This window comes from Larimichthys crocea, chromosome XVII, assembly GCF_000972845.2.
Source record: "Larimichthys crocea isolate SSNF chromosome XVII, L_crocea_2.0, whole genome shotgun sequence".
Classification (NCBI taxonomy): domain Eukaryota; kingdom Metazoa; phylum Chordata; class Actinopteri; family Sciaenidae; genus Larimichthys; species Larimichthys crocea.
Window position 1 is genome coordinate 27,969,404 of NC_040027.1, and position 24,105 is coordinate 27,993,508.

The 24,105-nt window shown below is 40.2% G+C and overlaps 1 protein-coding gene across 1 annotated transcript in view; it reads right to left on the reverse strand.

The window, feature by feature from the left end:
• Positions 1 to 24,105, reverse strand: part of LOC104927979 (receptor-type tyrosine-protein phosphatase S) — a 151,796-nt gene that overhangs the window by 55,207 nt on the left and 72,484 nt on the right. Inside the window, exons 5-6 of the mRNA XM_027290252.1 lie at positions 17,837 to 18,025; positions 1,031 to 1,141 (exon numbers count right to left, since the gene is read on the reverse strand). Of these exons, the coding sequence (XP_027146053.1) occupies positions 1,031 to 1,141; positions 17,837 to 18,025 (300 nt within the window). The remainder of the gene's footprint in view (positions 1 to 1,030; positions 1,142 to 17,836; positions 18,026 to 24,105) is intronic.

A 24,105-nucleotide genomic window follows, 5' to 3' on the forward strand; every position in this document is an offset into this window, starting at 1 on the left:
ACCAAAGCATCTTTATTTAATATGCGCAATATAAATAATGCATGTCAAAAATGCATCTGCTTCAATTTATCAAAGCTCCCTCAACAGGGATTCATTGTCATTTAGCATTAGTGATAGAGGGTAGGCTTTTGTCTTCATTGCCTGTATTCTATGAAACTCAACGCTCTGTTTGACTGTTTTTCATTCTTTGCTGGAACATGCCAGCCAAAATTACTATTGACTATAAGAAGCTTTTTAAAGATAATACGCCAAATCAGAAACAGGGGAATACTACTGTATGGATTTATGCTCCGGAACACCGTCAAGAAAAAGCAGAGGAAGTGTACTATTTATAACCTATACGAAAGCATCTTTTATGTAAATACAGAACAGCTGACTGTGTTAACAGTCCTTTTCTACTAATTCACCACAAGGAAATCCTTTTTTACCCCCAATCTGGAGATGGCGAAAGGGGTTGAGATTTGGATTGGTGGGCATTAATACCTCGCCACTCAATCAAAATCAACACTTACCGTTGTGCTCCTGTACCTGGAAAAAAAAACTAATAAACTGACTTTTTTTTGGGTTCCATAACTGTGACGCAGGGGGAAACATTGTATCGGGCACACAATTACAGATAAAAGGCGTCTTACAACTGATAAAGTAAAGACATACGGCTTGTTGGGCTACACATTTCCTTCCGAGTGAGTAGGGGAGGGCATTCAAAGACAAAATGGAGCATAACATCATAACAGAGAAGAACATTAGTTGGTCAATTATAGTTTTACATTTGGAAGTTTCAGTGCATATGAAATTACATTTGTGGGCAGGCAATACTATCAATGCTAAAAGATTTATATTACTCTGGTAATACTATTTTGCAAAATACATTTTGTGCACATACAGCTGGGCTAGAATGGAAGCAATTATAATTTGTTAAGCTCAACAGTAATGCAACTTAAAGCTGAGCTGCACTGTGCAGACATTTTAGTTAGAATGGGTGGATGTTTTTATTTTTTTGGCCTGGCTCTGGGGCCGGGTTGCTCCCTACCTCGCACATAAAGATTAGCAGGGGACGAGTAGCGCACGCCTTCCACATTAGACGCCACGCACTCGTACTTCCCCTGGTCAGTCTCCTCACTGTTCTCGATCTGCAAGGCACCTGGGAAATTAGACAACATCCAACAAAGACAAGAAGGGAGGGGGGAGAGAGACAAAAAGAGAGAGAGAAAGAAAGCAGGGAGAGAATGATTAGTTGATCTGTCAGTGACAGTGCATGAAGGAGTCAGACATTGTTCTTAATGGAGGGTATCTTGAATATCTCAGGATCATTTTGTCAAGAAGTGTTACTCTCTGCGATGCTAATGCAGATTGCCATGACAAACTGAGTTCCTCTCCAGCCTCAGCCATCCACAGATAAAAAGAAGTGAAATGAAATAAATAAGACTGTGGACTGAATCAGTCACACTAAATTTGTTGGTTGCTATGTTGGTGTAAAGGTGGTGCAACTCATGTAAGAAATGAGTTCTCTTTACTAAAAATGCAATATGGACAAAGTAATGATGTAAGAGTGATGAAAGGTAACAGAGAAGAGCGTTGAGAGGTTCCTGTAAACTGAGTGAGATTAACAAATTGTCCTTTGCATGGCGCTCTCCAAGGGAGTGTTTGTGCGCGCTGGGGGAAAAGGGGTCATGGGAAAATATTCAGACATATAGTTCATGTCCAGATGAACACTGGCGTTGTGCATAATGTAGCAGCAAAGCCCCCCGCAGTGCAAGAAATTACGAGTAAAGACACATCTAATTCATACATTATATCTTGTAAACATACTGTTTAGAAAGCGACAAATACAAGTGTGTCTATATATGTCATTGTGATTGGGTTGTACTCCAGCATATTACCACTTTATATTGCCTCTATTTTATGCTAAATTTACATCCATCTCTCATGTTTATCTTTATTCTCTTCCCTATATTGTCATATTTTTGGGTGGGAGGCTTTATATGAACCCCTTTGGGCTTAAACAGACTTATCTCTTTTTAGATTGTAATTTTTGTATGTGCAAATACACTCAACCTAAACGCTTGGGCAACAGCACCGAAGGAGGGCGTGGGGGGGACGAAGGAGGGAGGCGAAACAACGAGCGTCAGATCATTCCTCGTTAGAGCGCTGTTGACGGCACTTCCTGATGATATCATTAGGGTTCCTGGCTGGCTCAGCAGACAGATTGCAGCCCAGGCCTCCCTGACAAACACAGCACCATCACTCGTTAACGTTTAGCCAGGAAGCATCAATACGCCAGCCGCTGCCCAGGATGCTTTGTAATATACCATAACCTACTCCATCACAACAGCAAGCAGTGGGAACACAATGTTGTACAAAGGTACTATTTCCAAACATTGGTCTAATAACGGTTTTCAGCTGTGCCACAAATGAGTCTATCGATCGCGCCTAATTATAAAGATTAGTCACGCTTCCACCTTGTCTATGGTCTCATACTCCAAGAGTACTTTTACACTTTGGAGTTAGTACAAAGACATCTACATCTACAAAAATAGAAAACAGACCTGAAGCTACAACAATCTATACTTTTTTGCTCCTCTTCATTTCCCTTTACAGCTCAGATCATCCTCATCCCCCAGAGGGAACTGTTCCTGGCACATAACTCATGAACCAAATGAAAAAGTCTACCTGCGGAGTGCAGGTGGTGGAGTCTTCGCTCTGCGTTTATGCAGGGATCTGATTTGGATGTGTTTGATGTGTGCTTGGAACAGCAAATGCCAGCCCGGTGGCAGGTGGGTTGGAATGTGCTCAGAAGCATAGCAACTCAACACCAGGGAGACACAAAGTAAGGACTGTGTGAAGTTCAACTCCAGGTGGACGGATCCAGAAACTCCTGGCAGCGGCTCTCTATCCTTGTGCTGAATGATAAAATCTTTGGATGGTTGAAGTCAGTTCCATTTTTTTCAATGTTTCATAAACAATAACGCTGAGGTGGGACAAAGCCTGCATTTTGTTGATTATTACCAAACAGCTAAATTAGAGGACATGTTGTATATTTCATATATTTTCATTCCATGTGTACCAACTGCTGTCGGTCCACACGTCCGAATGCTTCCAACAAATACAAATGTCTTTATCTGAAAATAATAGTTAACAAATGTCATCTGAAGGTCAAAGCACAATCGCCAACATGTGAGTTGGCGGAGCCAAGTGAATTTAATTGAGAGCCAATTAAAACCAACACTGGCTGCTGTGACTGGTACCTCATGGTGAAAGAGAGAAAGACAGAAAGGACAGAAAAAAGATAGAGGGAGATCTGTTCATCGCCATCTTTGTTGGAGGCTCCTTGGAAGGTGGAATTACCTATTGTTTCCAAACCCTAACTGGCTTCATTATATATTCTAGCTATTATTTAGTGTAGATATGAAGAACACAAAGACTCCTTTCACTTGCAGACCACAGAGGGAGAGGGCGGAAAAAGTAAAGAAGGAAAAAAAGCAGAAGAAGAAGAGAAGCAGAAAGAAGAGATAAATGTAGAAGAAAAATCAAAAAGACGGAGATTTATTCTTATTCACATATCTCATCTATTATTTTCTGTCTAAATCTATGATTGCTCTGCCTCAGAATTGATGATGAGAAAAGACTAGCACAAACATTCTTTAAAAAAAAACTGAAAAAATAAAATGAATTGAATTGTACAGACTGGATAAAATTAGATCTGCGTAAACAAATGTTTGATGAAGGAATACCAGTGAGAGAGAGAGCCAAAGAGAAATCACAACTTCATTCTATTTTCAGGTGCTTTATGCTCCTCTCTCCGTCAGATTCGCACATAGAGGAGATGATATATCCCGCTGGTGTTACATGTGTTGGTCCACACTGTGCGAGTTGCTTTTCTATCCATTTCCACTCCTGTCTTTTGTAAGTAAGTGAATGTAAGTTAATTTAAATGAATCCATTCAATTGATGTAATTAATGATCTCTGTAACCATATAACAGAATTCAATTATTTTCCTTTTTCATCAAAAGGCAGTCAGTTTAAAGCCCGATTATATTAGCATTTAAAGACAACAGACCTCCGAGGGCTCTTAACAACACAAATCCGAACAAAGCACTTTGATGTCCTATCTCCAGCAGCAGCGTGCACGTGCACGTGCGCTCACAAAACAAACTCCACCCTTTGAAAACCCTTGTAACCAGCATGTGTCTTTTTCCTACCATTTGCTTTTGTCTTTTTGTCGTTTTTTTTTTTTTTTTTTAAATGACTGCACTCTCTGTGTTTTGCATAATTGCTCTCTGTCTACCCGGCCAGCCTGTGGCTCACCAGTGCGCGAGTGGCCATTGGCATTTTTATTCTTTTATCAGGAAAAAACAAAACAAAAAAGGAAACGAAATAAATGAAATAAATGCTGAAAATTATCTTTAACAAGCACAATAAAAACCACGCACCCAGTCTGTTCACACAATGCACGTTCACTGATAAAGACTCGCCTGGTGACAAACAGCAATTTACTGTGTCGCTCACAAAATGGCTGCACTGTGCTTATGAAGTGAGTCCTCCATGGGGCCTAATGGCATGTGTTCATCGTCTCCAGCTATGAAGTGTTGTGCAGCAATTGCAAAATCGATCAAAGACCAGTTTGTTTTGCTCGATTTCATTAAGAAATGTGAATTCTGCTTGACAACAGATGACTTGTTATTATGACGAATAACAAGCATGACTAGTTTTACTTTATATGACATCAAGTCAGCTGACACGGATTATCTCTGTCTATGAATGATCTCTGCAGCTACAGCAGTACTAAAGTGCCAGTGACTGCAAAGAATTGTTTTCAATATTGTTTATGCAATCTTTATGAAACTAAAACTAAATTATTAGTACATTAAATATGTCCACTGTAAATATTTAACTTCAACTGCGAGAGCGACCTGCTATTACTGACTTTATTAGCTACTTAATCTTGTCCAAGGACAGCTAAAAAGGACACCTGAATGTTGAAGGACATTAAGTGAGCTGTTGGGGGAACTAAGGTTTGAGAATGTCCAGGACAGTCTCTCTATCCACTCAGAGACCACACTGACCATCCGTAAACCCCAGGAAGTACCCCTGCTGAGTAATAATTCATGTTTTTCTGGGTCAGAGAAGAGATTGGTTTTCTTTCTGTCTTATTCCATGATGCATGTTGCACCATTAGGATCCAAAAGAAGAAAAAAAACTGTGGCTATAATTCAGGAAAATAAAGTCTCTAATAATAACAATAATAATAATAATAATAATAATAATAATAATAATAATAATAATAATAATAATAACAGTAATACTACTACTACTACTACTACTACTAATAATAATAATAATAATAATAATAATAACATCACTTCCATGTGGATCAATTAGTCTCAATCTCAGTCAAAGTGACCCTTCATTCGCACCAACACTCACAACCTCCAATCTCCACTGCTACCTACTCCTGACTGTCTTGCAGCATGTTCACTGCCTTCATCCATTCGATAAAGAAGGCTGTAATGGGCAGCGTGTCTAGGACATTTGTCGTAGCTGTGACAGCTGCCCTGGTTAACAGCGCTGCATGCCGCAGGCTGATCTGATGAGAAGCATTGAGATGCCAAGGTGTGATAACAAAGACGACTGCCTGGGCAGAGTTCAACAAATACATGTTTTGAAGGCTAATTTAGATTCTGGAGCAGATATTCTTAAACCAAAGGTGTTTAGAGTGGTAACTTTGTGCCAGCAGTCTTCAGTGGATTAACATTTCACAATTTTCTTGCCAAAATCCTTACAATTTAAATGTGTCTTGAAGGCGAGGCTGTCTTCCTATCTATTCAGTGGTAAGAGAAACTGACATGTTCCACTACATTTAACCTGAAACAGATCCTTGCAGGTTTCCAATGCCTGTTCTGTAGCTGCAGACTAGCAGAAAACATCATATCAGAACATGTCTAATTTTTCATAAAATGTTAATACCGACAAACCCATATACAGATCTTGTTTTATTTTGGCCAAAAAGCATATAAGAGAGACAGAAATGGACGAAAACAGGGTCTAATTTAAGAACGTTGCAGTGTGCAATGGAAAAACTGAGAGAGAGAATGAACAGAACTATCAAAGCGGGGTGGGAGGAAGAGTTGAAGAGACAGACAAGCTCAGAGAAACAGAAGGACAGATGAGGGGATAAAAGAAAAGCAAGGAGGGGCCAGCATGGATGATTAATTTCAGAAAGTGCCTGAAGCCGTGGTCTGCCCACCCCTGTCGCTGCTTTGTAGCAGCTTTGCCATGTGTACCCCCCCCAGTCCCATTTGTGTAATTCAATTAGTGTGCTCCAGCGGGCCTTGATTGATTTGTTTAGGCGATCAACAAAATGGCTGGCCAAGTCTCACTCTTTCTTTCCCTCCCTCTTGCTCCTTCCGCAGCCCACTCAGGCCCGCCGGTGGCACGCTGTTCTTTTCATCATTTTATCTCTCGTTTTCAGTACGCGTCTCTCATTAGGACCTCATTTCTCATATCCTCTCCTGTTGTTTCCTCCATATCCTCTCATCCCAACACTGCTCACTAAAGCTCTACTACTGTGCAATTAAAACCTCAAATTAACACCTTGCTGTATAAACACATGTGCACTCAAAACCTCTCCAGTACATGAATGAAAGTGTGTGTGATGACAGTTATAATATTAAAAATAGAAAATGATATTTGGAGCCACTGAACTAAAACTGTAAAAAACAACAATTACATATTTAGAGATGCACTCGCAACAACGCTTCACACTATGTTTGTATTTTCACGCATCATATATAAACATTATAAGCCATGAAGTATCCCGTTTCACTGGCTGCTATATTTCCAAGTTTTGCTACAACAGGTTCAGCAAGATTTCACACAACGATTCTGTGGTTGAGGAAGCTGAACATCAATTCAAATACCTCTTGACAGTTGGATGACAATGCAGAAAGTTATGCATTCAGTTATGAACCTGCATTTTTAACAATAACACAACAGAGAAGGTAGCCAGTGTGGACACAAGGCAGCCAAGTTATGGAAATGCCCTTTTCTCTCCGTCTCCGAGTCCTTCTGTCTGTATCTTGGCTGTCACTTGGGCACGCTCTGCCACCACCCCAAGGTCATTATACTGTGATCGCACCAGCATGGTGTCCCACGTGTGATGCCATTGTTGTCAGTGCCCATCTGGTGGCTTGTAACGCTCCCATGAAATCAGTAATGAAGCAGGTAGGGAGTCCAGCTACCCTTCTACCTATTGCTTACCTCTAGGCCAGCACCTACATAGCTTTATATGGAAGCAAAATTAATGCAGATTTTTACACTCTGGGAATCGGCTCTTACACGTGAAGCTGTTACGCTGCTTCCTGTGATGATGCACATTGTGATTTCCTCTTTGTTTCAGCTTGATTATTGTAACTAGTAGTGCTGCCCGTCGTACTAAAGGTCTTCAAACGATTCAGGGTGCTGCACATTAGATCAGATTACACTAATTTTAGCTCCCCTTCATTGAATCACTCTCTACTTAAGATCAGACCTTTTTCAGATTACTTACAAAATTCTAAATGGGCGCATCCCTTCATGCTTGTCTGATCTGCTCATATTCAATCATATGCTTACTATTCGTTCAGAGTCAAGCAGAAGCCAGCAGATCGTAAGGCCTACATGCTCCCTTTGTCTGGAATAACCTCCCTGCTGACATCAGATAATCTGACTGTGATGTAGAATTTAAATCCAAACTTCAAACTCATGTTTTCACTGCAACTCTTTCTTTGATTACTTAATGCCTTGTATCATCACCATGTTAACTTGATGCATTGATCTGTTAACATTTACCTTCCAGCAGGTCTATCTCAATGAATCTATTAGGTCTTTTTCTTATACTCCATGTTTGTCTTGCCGATGAGAATACTGTAAACTTCCTGAAAACCACTCTCTAACCCTCTGTTTGTTGTCCCACAAGCAAATGAGCATCCAAGCTGTATCTTTCTTTCTCTCTCTGTCCTCCCTATGTTCTTCTGCTTGTCCTCTCTTTCACTCAGGCTTCTCTGTGCTGGACCAGGGGCCCATCCTGGGAACTCCCTCTTTCCCCTGGTTGATGGTGCCAGACTCATTCCAGATGTCTTGTATCTTCATCCTCCAGGAGATTTAGCATCTATCTCTCTCTCTCTCTTTCCTTTCTCCTATCTGTGTGAATGGTGTGCATAAAATTTTTCCCCTTTTCTTAAGGAGTTTTTCCATATCGGAGTCAAGGGTCATATGCTGTACAGATTGCAAACCCCTTGGTAAATTTGTGACTTGGGATATTAGGCAATAGAAATAAAATCAAATTGACTTGACATGGAGGGATGTGAAATGACCAAGCAGTAGTATTAGGTGATGTCTTACCTAAAGACATGTTTTCAAAAAGTTCAATTTTCTGGAGGTGAAAAGTCCACTAAATTATATGAAAATATCTGCATTAGTGTGGACATGCATCTATGCAAACAAAGCATTTGTGTCCTTCTCAGACACCTTGATGTAAATTAAATTTGCAACTCCAGTTCCTATGACATTCATTTTCTCTCTACATAAGCACTATACACTCCTGACGGTGAGTCAGTGTGGGCATGGGGTAACGTGGTGGGGAGAAATCGCCTTTTTCAGGCCGCTTATCTCATTATGCAAATGCAGAGTTCATAAGTCATGCTTGCTTTTGTTCGCCACAATATGATTTATGAGACCTTATTCAAACAAAGCAGAGCAGGGAGGGCTGGGCCTGGCTATGTTGGGTGTAAGTGAGGGCTTTAAAGGAGTAAAGGGTCTGAATTTAGTCCAAAACCTCATGTGTTCATGAATATGCTTGACAACATGCTACTGTTTAGAGATTCATGTCATGGATGACTTCTATGAAATGGCTGAGGATGGAGAATTTTTATCTGACTATAGGAGCTCTATTGTCAAATGAATTACCTCCTTTGCAGTATCAAACTGTAAATGTAAAACCTAAAGCACTTATCACATCCCCATGAATACAGGGACATACATATCAAACTGAGATATTCACTTACCTGCTCAGCCTGTGAAACAAAAGCATTTTACAGCAAACACGCTGAATCACATTGCATCAACTGGGAGAGAATACTTCAGCAACAAAGCCTGGTGGATAATTAAAAGTGAAAGTTGACTCGTCCGGCGAAATGTAAAATAAACAATTTTTTGTATTCATTATATAGTTCAGAGTCATACTGCTTTATCTTTGTGTCATTCCCTTCCCACCTCAATATCCTCCTCTTCATCCTCAGCCACAATATAAGAGCTGGTTTTGGTATTGTAAAAGGGGGTACCATTTTGCCATTCTTAAAAAGGCAACCACTGCACGCAGCAGCCTTCCAAGTTTTGCCTTTGTGGTGAACAGTAGGATGAGGAGGATATCAAAGCAGAGAAGAAGGAAAAAAAGGCTTAGATTGTGTTGACCCATTTTCAATATTCAATAGCCTAGCCTTCAATAAATAGGATCACCATCGCCCATCACCCTACTTACAAGACAATGTCCAAACAATTTAAATGTCAGCGGCAGAAAAGCAAATCAACCCGCCTTGTAATAACTCGCACCATCAACCCCCCTCAGCTTTCAACCGTTCAAATGCTCTATTATAACTAGTCAGCAATACAATTTGAATTGCTCAGTAGTTTCCTGAAACTGATGATGTTGAGGAGGTAGTAGGATGGCACAAACACTGAACGCCCACAGAGGTGGAAGAATTGCACATCAACGATGACATGGGGCATGGGAGTGACAAACACATATGATTATGTTCACAGTGTGTACAGAGCACACAGAACCCAAACACAGATGACATATTAATGTTAGTGGATATAGAAAAAATTTGAATTTTTTAAAAGGAAAAGCCCACTTGATATCCCCCCCCATTAAGTCGGTTAGGTGGAGTTAGGAACGGTTATGGCTGGTTTAGTGCCAGTTAAGTCTTTTCCCCCTCTTTTTCATTGTGTTGGTTAAACATCTTACCTCGAATTGGGGTACCCTCTGGAGGAGACACAAAAACGAAGACACAACATCAGTTTAGTTCAACGTTAATGTTAGTAATAGTTAGGAGTTATTTGGGTTGGAAGGTGGATCACTGGAGCTCCATTATCAAACCAGGTAATCTCTTACAGGGCTTTCAGAGATGGGAGTTTTTTCATAAAAAAAAAAAAACACAACAAAACATCACAACAATACCTCATTGCTAGTATCACAAAGGAATGGGGAGCTTTACATGACCGGCACACTCCAATGCCTTATCATTTCATTTGTTTCCCCCTCCTTGCCTTGGAGATATTAAGAGAGGAAACACAATGCTTCATCGACAGAGCCAAAGAAGCTCAAGGTCTTGGCATGCGCCTTATCAAGGCTGCAACTCAGGATGATAAGGTAGAGTAAGAGAAGTTTGACCTTAAGTATACATGGATCACTCCAGTGGCAAAGGCCTTTTTCCAGCCATCTGAACTTCAATGAGAGCTCAGTAAAACAAGTTAGGTGCACCACTTTAGTATGGAACAAACTTGCTGAGGAGGAGTCCCCACTGAACAAGAATTTCAAGCTGTACCTTCAGGCAACCACAAGTTAAATCAAACAGATTGAAGTTCTTATTTATCCTACAAGTCGTAAACCTGCTTAACTGTTCACCTTAAGCTTCATCCCTCCTCCCTGGTCATTCAATCTCTTAGCTCTTTCCATTGTTTCATTTCACTTAGAGTTGTATGTTTCTCTATTCTTTGTTTACTGTGAGTCTGTATTGTGTACATGCCTGACTGCAAGCTTAATGTCCCATTAGGGACAATAAAATATTGCTAACCCTGTCAATGGCTGGTGGGCTTTTAAATGTAGCTATGATGTAAAATGCATCCCTTTAAGGCAGAGCTTTGAGTGTGGGTATGGCAACCAGCTTACCTACCCCATCTACCAAGCATTAAACTGTCCTGTCCTTAGCTTTTTCTCCCTTCAGTGTTTTCTAATTCCTGTTTCTTACTTTATCTCTTCCTCCATTCCTTTCTCCTCAGTTTTTGTGGGCCTCAGTCTTTTCCCGCAGTTCTTCCCTCTTGTCTCTGTTAGTCTCCCTTTCTAAATGTAAAGATGACTCAGGGCAATAACGTGCCCTTGGCAATCCCTTGAAAATGCCAGCAGGGCGGCACCAACCAGGAGGTGCCCTACTTCAGTATAGACAGCCTAAAGCTATAGAGCTGAGGGTCAAGGGTGTCTTCCATTTAAAATCAAGAGCACTTGGCACTTTTAATACCTTCTGGTCAGATTGTTGTCATCCTTTGTGATACCAGCATGTAGGAGCCAATCACTGAGTTTGAAGTTCTGCCTGGTTTTCAATGTACCAAAATGAATTAATTTCCTTTCTTTAGAGTTGCTATACTGTGTGTATGTATATATATATATATATACATATAAAATCCACACACACACTATTTCTCACTTGCAAGGTGTTTGTCACTGGATCCATAAACATAGTAATTGAAAAAACAGGCAAAACAACAGGGATATTTTAATAACTTCTGCAATGATATTAGAGACCACATAATCATAGGTACTCACAAGACAAAGGACAATAGGGATCTGGGAAGGTTACGTTGTTATAGAGTTAGATATTGCTTAGAGGCTGCAGGAAGCTGTTGGTTTATTTTGCTTTAGCTGTGATGAAATTTTAGTCGGGAGTTAAGGGGTTACTAGTCAAAGGTTAGGTGAGGTTAAGGTCAAAGTTAGGTTAAGGTTAGGATAAGGTTATGGTTAGGATAAGGTTATGGTTAGGATAAGGTTATGGTTAATAAAGCAGGTTTATAAAGGGAAGGTGATCATATAAAGACCTCATAAAGGACTGAGTGACAAAAGAGGAATGGAAAAAGAGATCCAAATAATGAGGAAAATGAGGAATAATAGATACAAGTTCAAAAGCATTGGTTCCACAAAAGGTATAAAATATGAAAAGCAAATGGGTGATTTAGGTCATTGGAACTTCTAATTTTGGACCAATAAAGCAGCATGAAGAGATAAAAATGTATCTTAGCTAAAGACCTGAACAGGTAGACTGGGTCCGGAGTGGCCAGCCTCTATTCAATTACAAAGGCAAATCCACCTGTATTATAGGCACACACCATAATGGCCATAAGCTCTCCTTCTAAGCTTTGGTCAAGCCAGGGGTTGATCAGCTTACGGTGACAATGACCTAAATATACCTCAACAGGCTGCTGACCTCCTCGCATTATCAAATGTTGCATTATTTGCTCCACAGAACACCCCATCTGTTTTGTTAAACAACCCTCCAAAAATATTAAAAAATAGAAAGAAAAATCGAAAGATGTAGTTTGGCCAGAGGCAGTCTGGCTAGAGATGTTTCCCATCTGTGTGTGAGGGGGATGCGATTGCGTCATTGGCCGAGTGTCAAAGTCTGACCACCCTCCAGAGGGCATCTGGCTGACCTTCTCATCACCACAGACACTCGTCTGGGATCCTGCTAGTGTCACAGGAGGTCTCATGGAAAACCTGGATGTTGTTACCACATCTGCAGAGGTCCTGGGCAAGTCCTGCAGAGCAGATTTGTTGCCAACAAATGTGAGCGTTTTCTTGCACTTTTCAGATTAAGTGCAGTTGAACTCAACATGATTCACATTGGAATGTGCATACTGTAAATCTGTGTATTTAACAGTTGGGACACCTTGCTGAACTGCTGGGGCTCCCACACCAGTCCACTCTCTGTCCACACAGACAGCATTCCTGCTGCTGTCAGTCCAATCGGTGAAATGTTGCTGCAGCCATGCATGAGACATACTGTTCAGACAGTCTAAGTGGCTGCTCTAACTTGTGTCCATGGGCACCAAAATAAAACAGGTTCTGTGATGCAAATGCACTGTACATGCAGGCACTGTGCTGGGCATAAGCGAGCCATCCAATGTTGGGTCATGATTTCACATCTTTATATTAAAAAAGACCTTAATCTTTATGAATAAGCACTCCTCCCAATCCTCTCACTGTCTCCCTGGCCTCTAGTTAATCTGTTCTGGCTGACAAGGCAGAGAGGACCTGGGGTCTGCAGCCACAGGGAATTGGGGAGAAATGTCAGGCTCCCTCCACACCTCTAGAGGAGCTCCTCAGGGGACCCTGACGCAAATATCACTGCCCCACCAGCACAGCATGGTCTGGCACATAAGGAACCAGTCAGCCAACTAGTCAGCGATCTTGCAAACTGGAGCTGGATTCTCTATCGTCTATAAATATAACCAACATTGTCATTACAATGTTGTCTTGTATTTGAGGTCACAATAACTTAGACCAGTATGCACATTTTAGCATCACAGGGCCTAAAGTTTACATGAGAAAGGTCTGGAGATTTATTTGTAGGCTCTTGGGGGTGAGTATGTTTGTGAATTCATGTTGCCAACGTGCTTTCCATGTTCCTCTTTCTCCTCCCTCCTAACAGAAGTCTCTGTTTTACCACCATCTATCAGTCTCAGAGTTACCCCCTGAGGCTTGACAGTGTGCCTGAAGGAAAAGAGCAAAGAAGTAGCCCCAGAATTTTTCAAAAGCAATCTGATCGGCAGAACATTCTCAAACACACCCAATTCAACGGCTGAACAATAACTTTTAGTATTATTCTGTTTTCAAGAGTATGCTATCATTGAAAACAAAAAAATAAATAAATAAAATTTTGAGACCCAAGATGGCTACTCGAAATACTGAAGACATGAGAAGATGGCAGCCTAGGGGGCTTGAGCATACAGGCCTTTTTCTCATCAGCATAAATCCTGCCTGGCTGCTGAATGAGATTTCCAGAAAAAATGCTACAGAAAAAAAGCAAGCCCCAAAGCTAACATTACCTTACGAGAGCCTTGGTATTGAAACAAGGGAAAGTAATTTCCTTTTTGCCCTCCTACATACACACACAGTACAGTTTGAACTGTAAGTAAAGCATACACAGCTTAAAGTGGCTCGGTATATTTTTGCAAGTAGTTCAAAAAGTCAGGAGGAGTACGGAATGTGGCCAAATGTAACTAACACTTGAGCCCTCGCCCTCCAGCATGGGCAATACAGACTTAGCTATAGATTTGTAAGTCAGTGGGGATGTGGGCCAATTTGGCAAGAGAAGAAAATGCTCTCCTGAGCAAATATTTGGTTAAGACCAGAGGGTCGACCCAGCCCAAGTTTGGGATTGCAGGGTTCAGCCTTACAGCGGTCTTGCAGTGGCCTTCACCTGGAAAGGACTCAAGATTCTTTCAGCCCCTATCAGCACTTGCTACACTTTTTAAGGGTATTTTTGGACAGCGAAGCTGTTATTGTGAAAACTGAGGTTCAACCATTTACATCTAAGTAAAAAGAAACAGCCAGTCATGGGTATTGCTGGAGCAAAGTGTATTCTATATATCTCATCAAGAAGACAAACAATACTGTAGGCTATGACTGCAGAAGAATAATTGTCTTGGATTCAAACAGAGTCCAATTATTTCCTTAAAGCCTGCTGTCTTCAACACAGCAGAGAGAAATACTAGACGTGACAGGGGGCATCAGCAATGTCAAATCTGGATAATAAAATTGAGGAAAGTACGTACGGTATGGTAACAGCTACTTCCAAGGTAACCTTGCACAAGTAGGGCCGCAAATGGCCAGTAAAGTAGCTAAAATATTGTAGAAAAAGGTGGTTGAGTTGGGCAGTTCCGAAGTCTTACTATGCATATTAGCATTAACGTGAAACAGGATGTTGCCTCAAAGGACTTGCTCAGCAAGTCTTCCCCATATATATAAAAACTGTGGAGCTGTTTAAAAGGGGGCCGTGATACCTAACCACCCCATCCCCAACTCATGCTGCTGCTTGTCCTTGATTTGTCTTTCTGCTGCAAGTTCCAGTTTGTGTGTGAAAAGACAAAGTTGGCGTAAGAAGAAGAGTGGGCGAAACAAAAGTACAAGAAACAGAACATAGTGATGAAGTGGCAAAAGAGGATGAGGGTGAAGGGAGAGCAGGGGATGCATGCATTTTGGAAAGTAGTTTAAATATGCCATCTGCTTCAAGGAGAGTGGGTGGGCTTGCAGGGTTTTGCAAGACACTTACCAAAGGTTTCTGAAAATGACAAAGCAAGGAAAGTAAATAGAAAAAGGGGAAGAACAACATAGTTCATTTTAGGTTGAGGTTGAAAGTGACTGCCACGCAAGAAATAGAGGAATTACAGTTTAGTTGAGTCTTGTGTCTCACCTCAGTATTTTAGTTTTCATTACCATGAGTTACACGAAAAGGAGCAATTTTCAAGTCACAAATGTAACTTCATATTTAAAATAAATTTTATTTATAATTTATAATACCTATTACCTATTTATTTTTCAGTTGTATGTTATGGGTTAGTTTATTATTATTTCTTTATTTTTACTTTTAACGTGTTATGGGTCAGCCAAATGAAGCATGTTGAAGACTCCGCAATGTGCGCTGAGACACATCTGAGTTTCAAACACAGATACAGACAAAATGCACGGAGAGAGAGAGAGAGAGAGAGAGAGAGAGAGACTATATAAGTCAGACAGGACACATGAACACATTTTAAGAAACATATAAAGACAGATGATACAGGGGTCAGACAAAAAGCTGACTAGGAAGCTGAATGTATTTGTCGTTTACCATCCACACACCATGTTAGCATGGTTACCAGGTAACCCAATTTTAGAGCACCATATGATTATATAAACTAAGAAATTACTGGTGGAGTAGACAGGCTTACCAGCTGCCAAATGTACCTGAGAAATAAAACATCAAAAACATTTTTCTAACTCTCTACAAATTTGAATTTGAATGAATATCAAGTATAGCCTTCATTTTTTCCCTTTCCAACACAGTAAAGCTTAAATGCAGGACTAGCAATTTTGAATACTGTCTGTTGAAGTTGGTCCTACAATACCACCAAAGTACTGAAATACCACCATGGCAAAAATACATACAACTGCAGAACAGACAACCACTGATATCACACTTATATTTGTGGAGACACATCATGGCACTCAAGATAATATGATGACTAAAACTATAAAGTAAACCTAATAAAAGCTATATTTTGTCTAGTAATGCTCAAAAACCATACCAAATAATAATAATATTATCATTATTTGGTGTGTTATTAGATCAATACATGTTAGAAGATGCAGTAAATCTGTGGTGTTAAAAGGTGTCCTGTGGAGTTTCTTGACCATTAGTCATGCTATGGAGCAATATTTTTGAAACTGGTCCACATTTTGTTTGTATGTGTGATTTACTAAGCTAAGAGTTGGTTGTGGTAATGTGTAACTAAGTAACAGCAATGTTGATGACAAAAAAGGAGGAACGATATAAACTAACATGTTTGCTAGACGTTATCGTTTTTCAAAAACACTGAATGTGAACGACTTTACATTGTTTACAAGAAAACACCACAGTGCACCTTTAAGTTTAAAGGCCTACATTTTTTAGGAGAGGGCTGGCAGAGCAAAAAGAGGCACAAAGATGAAAACATTAAGGTTATATCTCTTTTTAAGTCCTCAAACTAAAATCAAAAGCACTGCACACTATCCAAAGCACCTCTGGATAACTTAACATCCCGAGAGGAGGTCCTTGGAAACATTTTTCATCTGTACAACATCATCCCAGCTAATAGTCACACATATTTTGATTAAAGGTTTTTGTTTAGAAATCTTAAAAATCAATAGTCTGCCTCAAAAGTGGAGTGCTGTAGTAGGTCAAACATTAAACATATCTAAAATTAAAAGCGCCTTAAGGAGCTGTGGATTTGTATTTGGCAAGGCATAAAAAATAGGATGACAAATAGATTCTTTTTAGTGTACAGCTCATGAGGGCCACAACTAGGCCAGGAACTTAATGGCAACAGACTTTTTATTTAGTGGCGTCTATGCTGATTTACGTTTGCAGCAACAAATCAAATAGGAGTCATTGGATTTTTTGAATAGTGACAAATCATCGACCTAAAATATCTACCTCTTATTGCCCAGGGCAACTCCAGGGCCTACACTTAATTAGCTATATAATTAGACTTTGCTTTACTGGGCCTCTCAGTGGGGTTTAATCAATGGGAACAAGACAACATGTCCACCACTGAGTTGTGTAAGTAGAATGTGGACCTTGCTCTCATTGTCTACTGTGACACACTTCTGGGATGTTGTAAATCATTTGGCCTCATTCAATAATGTTACACTCTTAAATGTACATTGTTAGGATAATGATCTATGGCTATTACAACATGGTCAGAGCACTATGGCTAAAATGCTCGACCTTTATACTCATGATGTATGAAATGTAGCTTGCCCCCATAATTTGACATTTGAATGCGTTAAACATAGTAAACAGCCAAGTTTAGTTTTAATGAACCGCATGTTGTATCTGTACTTGATTACAACACGAGGATTACACACTCCTGTAAAGGTACAATGAGAGCTGTTGTTTTATTGCAACTCTTCTTAGGTCAGTTGGATAATTCCTCGTCACTAACCTAGAAAAAAAGCATTTTGTAGTCCCTGAAATATTTTTAATATGACAATGTTTTCAGCTGAAAGTGACATGTTGTTTCAGTGAACGTTGCAGTGAGGGTGTGTTCCTCATCAAACAATTTTGTGTTCGCAAGTTGAAGACATGAATCTGCTGAAAAGCAGAACAACAAAGTCTTCTTAATCACACTTTTCACATTATCTATAAAAAAAAAAGGACTGGGCACTGCACCACATTGGTTGTAAAGCACAGAAGAATGCTAACTATTGCCAAAAACATTCTGGAAAATCAAATAAGTGTTAATACAAAGGGAAAAGGCAGCAGCTGGTTAGGCTTTGGCTTTCCTTACCTGAGCGTAGTTGTTTGATCCGGCCATTACTTGCACTGGGATCAATGGGCAGAAAGTCTTTGTACCAGGTGATTTCTGGGTCAGGGTTGCCACTGGCAGCACAGAGCATGGTGGCTGTTCGAGTGCGCTCCACCACTTTGAGTTGAGGGCCCATGTCAATGTTAGGGAAGCCTGGTGGGAGTAGGTCCTCTGTAAAAAGAAAAGAGGGAAGAGGGAGGATGAGTCTTCTGACTTGTAAAGCCAGCCTTTGTGACTTAAAAAAGGTTTCCATTTCCAAAAGTTAAAACAGGCCAAGCATACAGTCTAATGATGCATTCGTATTGAACATTTTGCTATACGTATCAGAAGACTTTCCTTATCTCAATTTACCATTGACTACTGAGACAAGTGCACCTCAGGAGTGTGAGCTAATTTGCCAGCTAGAGTAGGTAGATAATAAACCAATTGGGAATGTAAGACTTGAATGAACATGTAAACTACATTTCATTAAGAACCTGGATCTCCCAGAGGGCTGTGTTGAGTCATTGATGAGGTTTAAGAACAAAGACAAAGAAAAGCAAGGACTGTGCTTTCTTTGACTTTCACTTTCTCAGAAAACGAGCTAGCATTCTAATAGTTAGAGAAACCATCCTGTAGCCAGATATTTTCCATGAAGAACCATGTGTTTTATTTAAATGGTGGACACTGATGTCCTGCATGAATTCTTGGTAAAACGTGTAGCTGGACTTGCACTCTAGTCACTTCTTCTACATGTTGTAATGATTTCCAAACGGTAAAATAATTCGGATCCTATGAAAAATTTAACGGGTTCTTCATTGGTCCATGCTATGTCCTTCCACAAGTTTCAATAGGGCAAATTGTTTTCCCTAATCCTGCTGAAAGACAAACAACCCAACAAGCATTGAAAACATACCCTGCTTGGCGGAGGTAATAAATGGCTTTAAATGCAAATAGAAGACAATAGATTGAAAGCCTCTATAAGAAGACAATTCTGGTAATCCTGGCAATTCCATCATCTAGCTTCCACGTGTTTAGTTAAATAAATGACACTCAAGTCAATCTGAGTTACACGGAGATCTGAAAAATCACTACTTAGTTTAGACACAGCATATCCCCCAATGGACCAGGATTGAATCCCAGTTAAGTGCTGTAATAGGTAAGATTTCACTCTGGTGTTAAGGTGTAGCAGTTGTGTATAAGAGTAAGATATAAGACCCTTTCACTGTAATTTCTGCTACACTTATACAAAAACATCACACTGGCCAGCGCTTGTATTATTTCTTTCCAAAGATTGTGGTGTTCTTGCAGCTAATACTCATGCGTGATTGAGCAATTATTTCACTGTTAAGAGATGACAGTGTAGTGTGCTCTATGGTCATTGTTCTGCTAATGCAGACTCCATGCTCTCTTGGGGCAATTAGTCCCATGGGTTAAATCGCTTGACCTCTACCCTGAATGGAGCCAGAGCCGTGACTCATTCGTATATGATGAGAGTGGAGGGGGAAGCACTCTGAGTTGTAATATGCATCAGAAGTCCAAGGCCACATCGCAACTCAGAGAAGATTGACTGACTAAGATGGTGGCCAGTGGCACAGCAAAGGTCACTGTTCATCTGGAGAGCCAATGACCTCATGTCCACTCTGCAGACATGATCGTGATGTGGTCAGCACCCGGGGAGCACTAAATTAAGGGAAATTAGGACAGTGAGTTGAATTGCATTCAGACTAAAAGCAGGGTTGGTCTGTCTGCCTTTAGTGGACAAGGAGAGCTATTGTTTTTTCCACTTAATACAAATAAGACTGCAAGCAATGAAATCATAATGGATTAAAGTGATCATTATTTCAAAATCTCGCATTCATGATTTTTCTTCAAGGTCTAATTCTTCTGTTCTAGTATCTCATAACAAATGGATGGCAAAAAGACCACAGGCATTTCAGTATGATAAAAATTCTTGATTACTTAAGTTTATATAAAGAATTAGCCCTAAAGAGGTTTTATTTTTTTATTCTTTAGTCACCAAAATATTTTTTTATAAGACAATTTTGTGTTAGAGAATAAGGGTGATGAATTATTATTTGTTTGCTTTTGGAAATATTGAATCTTAGAAAATAAATGACAAACAGGAGGACAGACGGAAAAACCAGAGGGTCTCAAAACCAAAGTCCAGACAGGTTACCTCTAACTAAGGCTGACATCGGCAGTGCACAATGAATATTTCAATGCTACCTTCAAAGAAGTACAGGCATTTACACTGTTTTAGGCTCCGTGCTGTATCCTCTCTATCGATTATTAATGATCACCCCTGCAATAATCCCTTCATATCAAGTTCCCCTTAAGCATAGAGAAGCAACAGCAAACCTACACTTCACTTTGGAAACGTCAGAACAAGACAGAGCAATATGTTTTCACAAACTCCCTCTTCTGTGTGTCATCAATGATCTATGTATAAGATGCTATAAATGGTCCGTCTCTCTCATACCCCTCTAGCTAGTTAGAGAAGGATATCTGCAAAGGTGAGGGCTGGCCTGCTCTTTGGATGTTATATCTGATGTATTTGATGTTTACAAGGCATAACTGTGCTTCACGTCACATTAACTCTGCCTTCATGGTATAAAAACAGTAGACAAGAGGCCTACACAAACTTCAGTAATGAAGCTGAAAACATGCAGGGTAAGTGGATTTGAGACTAATGAAGTTAGGCAACTGACAGAGGAAATCTGCCTGAAGGAGCAAAAGAGGGCAGCAAAAGGTGGGTGAACAAACAAACCAACCAAAACAGCAGTAAACAAGAAGCAGGGATGGTGGATTCATGGGGAGATTATGCTATCGTTACAGCTGTTCTGACCTGATACATCACTAGGAGCCTTTCCTGAATAAATGGCATGTATGCTGGTTACTTATTTCCGCAGGAATAGAGTCTGATACCATCTTTTCCCCTAAAGCTTACAGGCTCTGTCGATAAAGGCGGCCATGCAAAAATAAATAGATCACTCATCGTGGGAGTGTTACTTCAGGGTTAGCCAGCCTGACTGTGAAAGCGAGAAGGCAACCAATGACATGGGCTGATAGTATCCTAGAATTCCCAAAGGGCCAGTTCCCCATAATGGCATAGCAATTGCATTTCTATGATGTGTGCTAGGGGGTTCTCTGTGATGACAAATCTTCACAGGATGAATAAAATCGACGCCTACGCACTGTTGGTCAATGACAATGTCTATGTCTACTTTGCCAGGGGGAAGCCTTTGTCACTTGGGCCAACAATTGTCTTACTACAAAGCAAGACACATGCAATTACACACTGCATTGTGCCAAGAATTTTCAAACTATCATATCACTTTATTTTTTGTTTTGTTTTATTTTATCGAAGTCTAAAAACTAACAAAATACATAAAAAGGTTCGATTCAGTCTGATCTGGTGATCATCTTCACGATTTAAAAGGATATTAAAACAAGCCTCACATTCAGTTACGAAAATAAAAGAATTAAAAATCTCTGCCCACTCCACTTTTGTTTCAACACACAAAATGGCTGTGCTTAAAGAGAATCATAATCTTCCCAGCATGTAGCCCATCTCCTTTGTTGGGCCACAAAAGCCTTTTTGATAAATACCATTAATTCGGAAATTGGTCAGTGCTCGTTTGCTTGTTGGCATATGCTCATGATTGGCATCTGGGTAGCTCAGCTTGGTCCTCTCCACTGCTGTGATGTACAGCACTTAGCAGAAATGACTAAGGACTTGCAAAGACACCACTAGGACTATTTTGTAGTTAATGAGATGAAAAACCATTTTCATCTACAAGAAAAAAAAAGCATATTTTTAACAATGAAGCATTGCATATTTTTTTCCACATGATAACCATACATTGAAACAGGTCAACATGATTTGGACAGGATTCAAAGACTGCAACTTGCTCAATTCATCTGAGAATTAGAGCAGACTTCCAAGTCATGCAAGAGGAAACAGTACCTGTCCACTCAATGCAACAGCTGGTGTGATCAGCATGAGTTAAGCATATCACAGGCTGTAGTTGACCTTATATCTAGATTTTGATTTCTGTCATTCTCTTTGGCTTTTCGAGGTTGGCTTCAGTGCCATCGTTTTCCATAATTGTATTTAATTTTGTGGTGCCATTTAATATCATTACACAAGTGACAGGTGGAAAGCCTTTAATCAGCCTCTGGTTAACTTAGCTAGTGCCCGGCTGTTAATCTGCAGACTCATGCCTGCTGTTACATTCTGCTTTCTATCATGCTAAGTGTAGCCCTCTTAAAAGGTTTGTCCTTTACACTCATTCACTCTCACCTAATCCCATTTCCAGTGATTAACTGCAACCAAACCATCTCTTTTTAGCAAGCCTGTCATAGTTGTAACTGCCCCAGACTCCTATAGCGCTATATAAAAAGGGCTGTGTGAATAAATATGCCATTTGGCGAGTACTTTCACTTTTTCCAAAGCAGCAAGAACATCCTGAATGAGTGGTCCTAAGAAAAATGTAAAGGAAATTTTGGAACTCTACCCACTATACAGGGACATATTTATGTAGTATTTTCCCATCTGTTGCACATACAATGTAATGCTGTGTTATCAAATGTACTTAACAGCACCATGAATAGTACCTATGCTCTATTCAAAGAGCTCTTAACCCTGGCGCCCTCAAGTCCCAGTGCTTAACACAGTTTCCTAACACACTGACCTACAAAAAGAATAAAACCTATGACTTTCATAGCGCTGGTTTTACCCAAACCGTTTTACTCAGTTAGCGATGGCATGTGGCACCGAAGCTGCTTGTTCTGAGCCATCTCACAAACTTGAGAGAGCTATAGAAAGAGAGAGATGCAGAGAAGTAAAACTTGACTGGCGAGGAATGCAGCAAATGCTGTAGGGTGCTTCACCGTCCCCCGCACCTATTACTCATATTATTATTTTCACTTACTGAAATGATTTAATTTCATCAGCAGCGTAATCAGGTTAACTGATTACCCTGCGCCACAGCATAGAGACACAGGCTTCAAGCAGGTCTGTGCATTAATACCATAGAGGGACTGCTGAGAGAGAGGCAGGGTGAGAGCATGGGAAAGGAAGAGCAAGACACAGACACAAAGGGAAACAGAGGTTAAAATTAGAGGCTATACAGAGTGAGTACGATAAACATAGTGGCAAGAGGGTGAAGAATACCAATAGCATTCTCCTTTTCAGAGACATAAATGCAGCCTGAATAAATAGATGTTTAACTAATGAGCAAACTCAGCAGCTCAGCCTCTAGACAATGCAGTTTCATTTGCTGTGCACCTACAACACAGTCAGAACTATTCACATCAAACAGGCAGGCCAGAGACAAAAGAAGAGTGCCTGGGTTAACAAGGAGCTCATGTACAGTAGTACAGCTGTATTTTTTTCGTATTTTTGAAGTTTATTTTACATAACGCATGTGTATATGAATGGTCTATGCGCATACACACTGGCAAAATCTATCTTTTATATATAAGAATACATTTGTAAGGCACTAATTAGAAGCTGGTTGAGATCCCAATTAATGGTAGTATAGGGCACCATTGTTCCTCCAATTGTCACTATAATGGTTGAGTCTATGAGGTTCTGTCATAAATGTGGGCCACATATTCAAGTGTAAATTGTTCTCATACCAGGGACAACAGAAGCTTGACTGCAAAAAAAAATCTTTCAACACCATGAACTTATATTCTTTATGTTGGGAAAGAGATCAATCTGTTTTTCCTGTACTTGGTTGAAGTGTGAAGTAAAGTAACTAAAGGCCACCAGCTATTGAAAAGAATATGTGAATATAGGTGTAAACTTGAACTTTATTCAAACCAAACAGTGCACCAGTCGGTTTCATTTAGCAGCTTTCTCTTCAGTGGGTCGACAGCAGTAAAATGTATAACCCAACCAAATGAAAGTTTAAGAAAACCTTTACTTTCCTTTTCTTCAATACATCTCTCTGTGACATTCCTTGAATTCAATGACCAATGGAATTCCTGTTGAATTTCTTGAGAAATATACAAAGGAAGACAGGGGAACATTGACACAGAAATATCCAGGGACAGAGAAGAACAGCAACACACGGGAAATCTAATCACAGTGTCTCTGGCCCCAGCACTGATAGCCCTCTCCGGATAGCCATCTCAGCTGAATAATGGTTATTATACAGCCAGCACTCAACCTCTACCCCCCCTGCTCTGTTCCCGGAAAGATGCCTGATGTCCCATTGGTATTCTCCACACCTAGCACATCTAGCCACCAAGGGCAACAT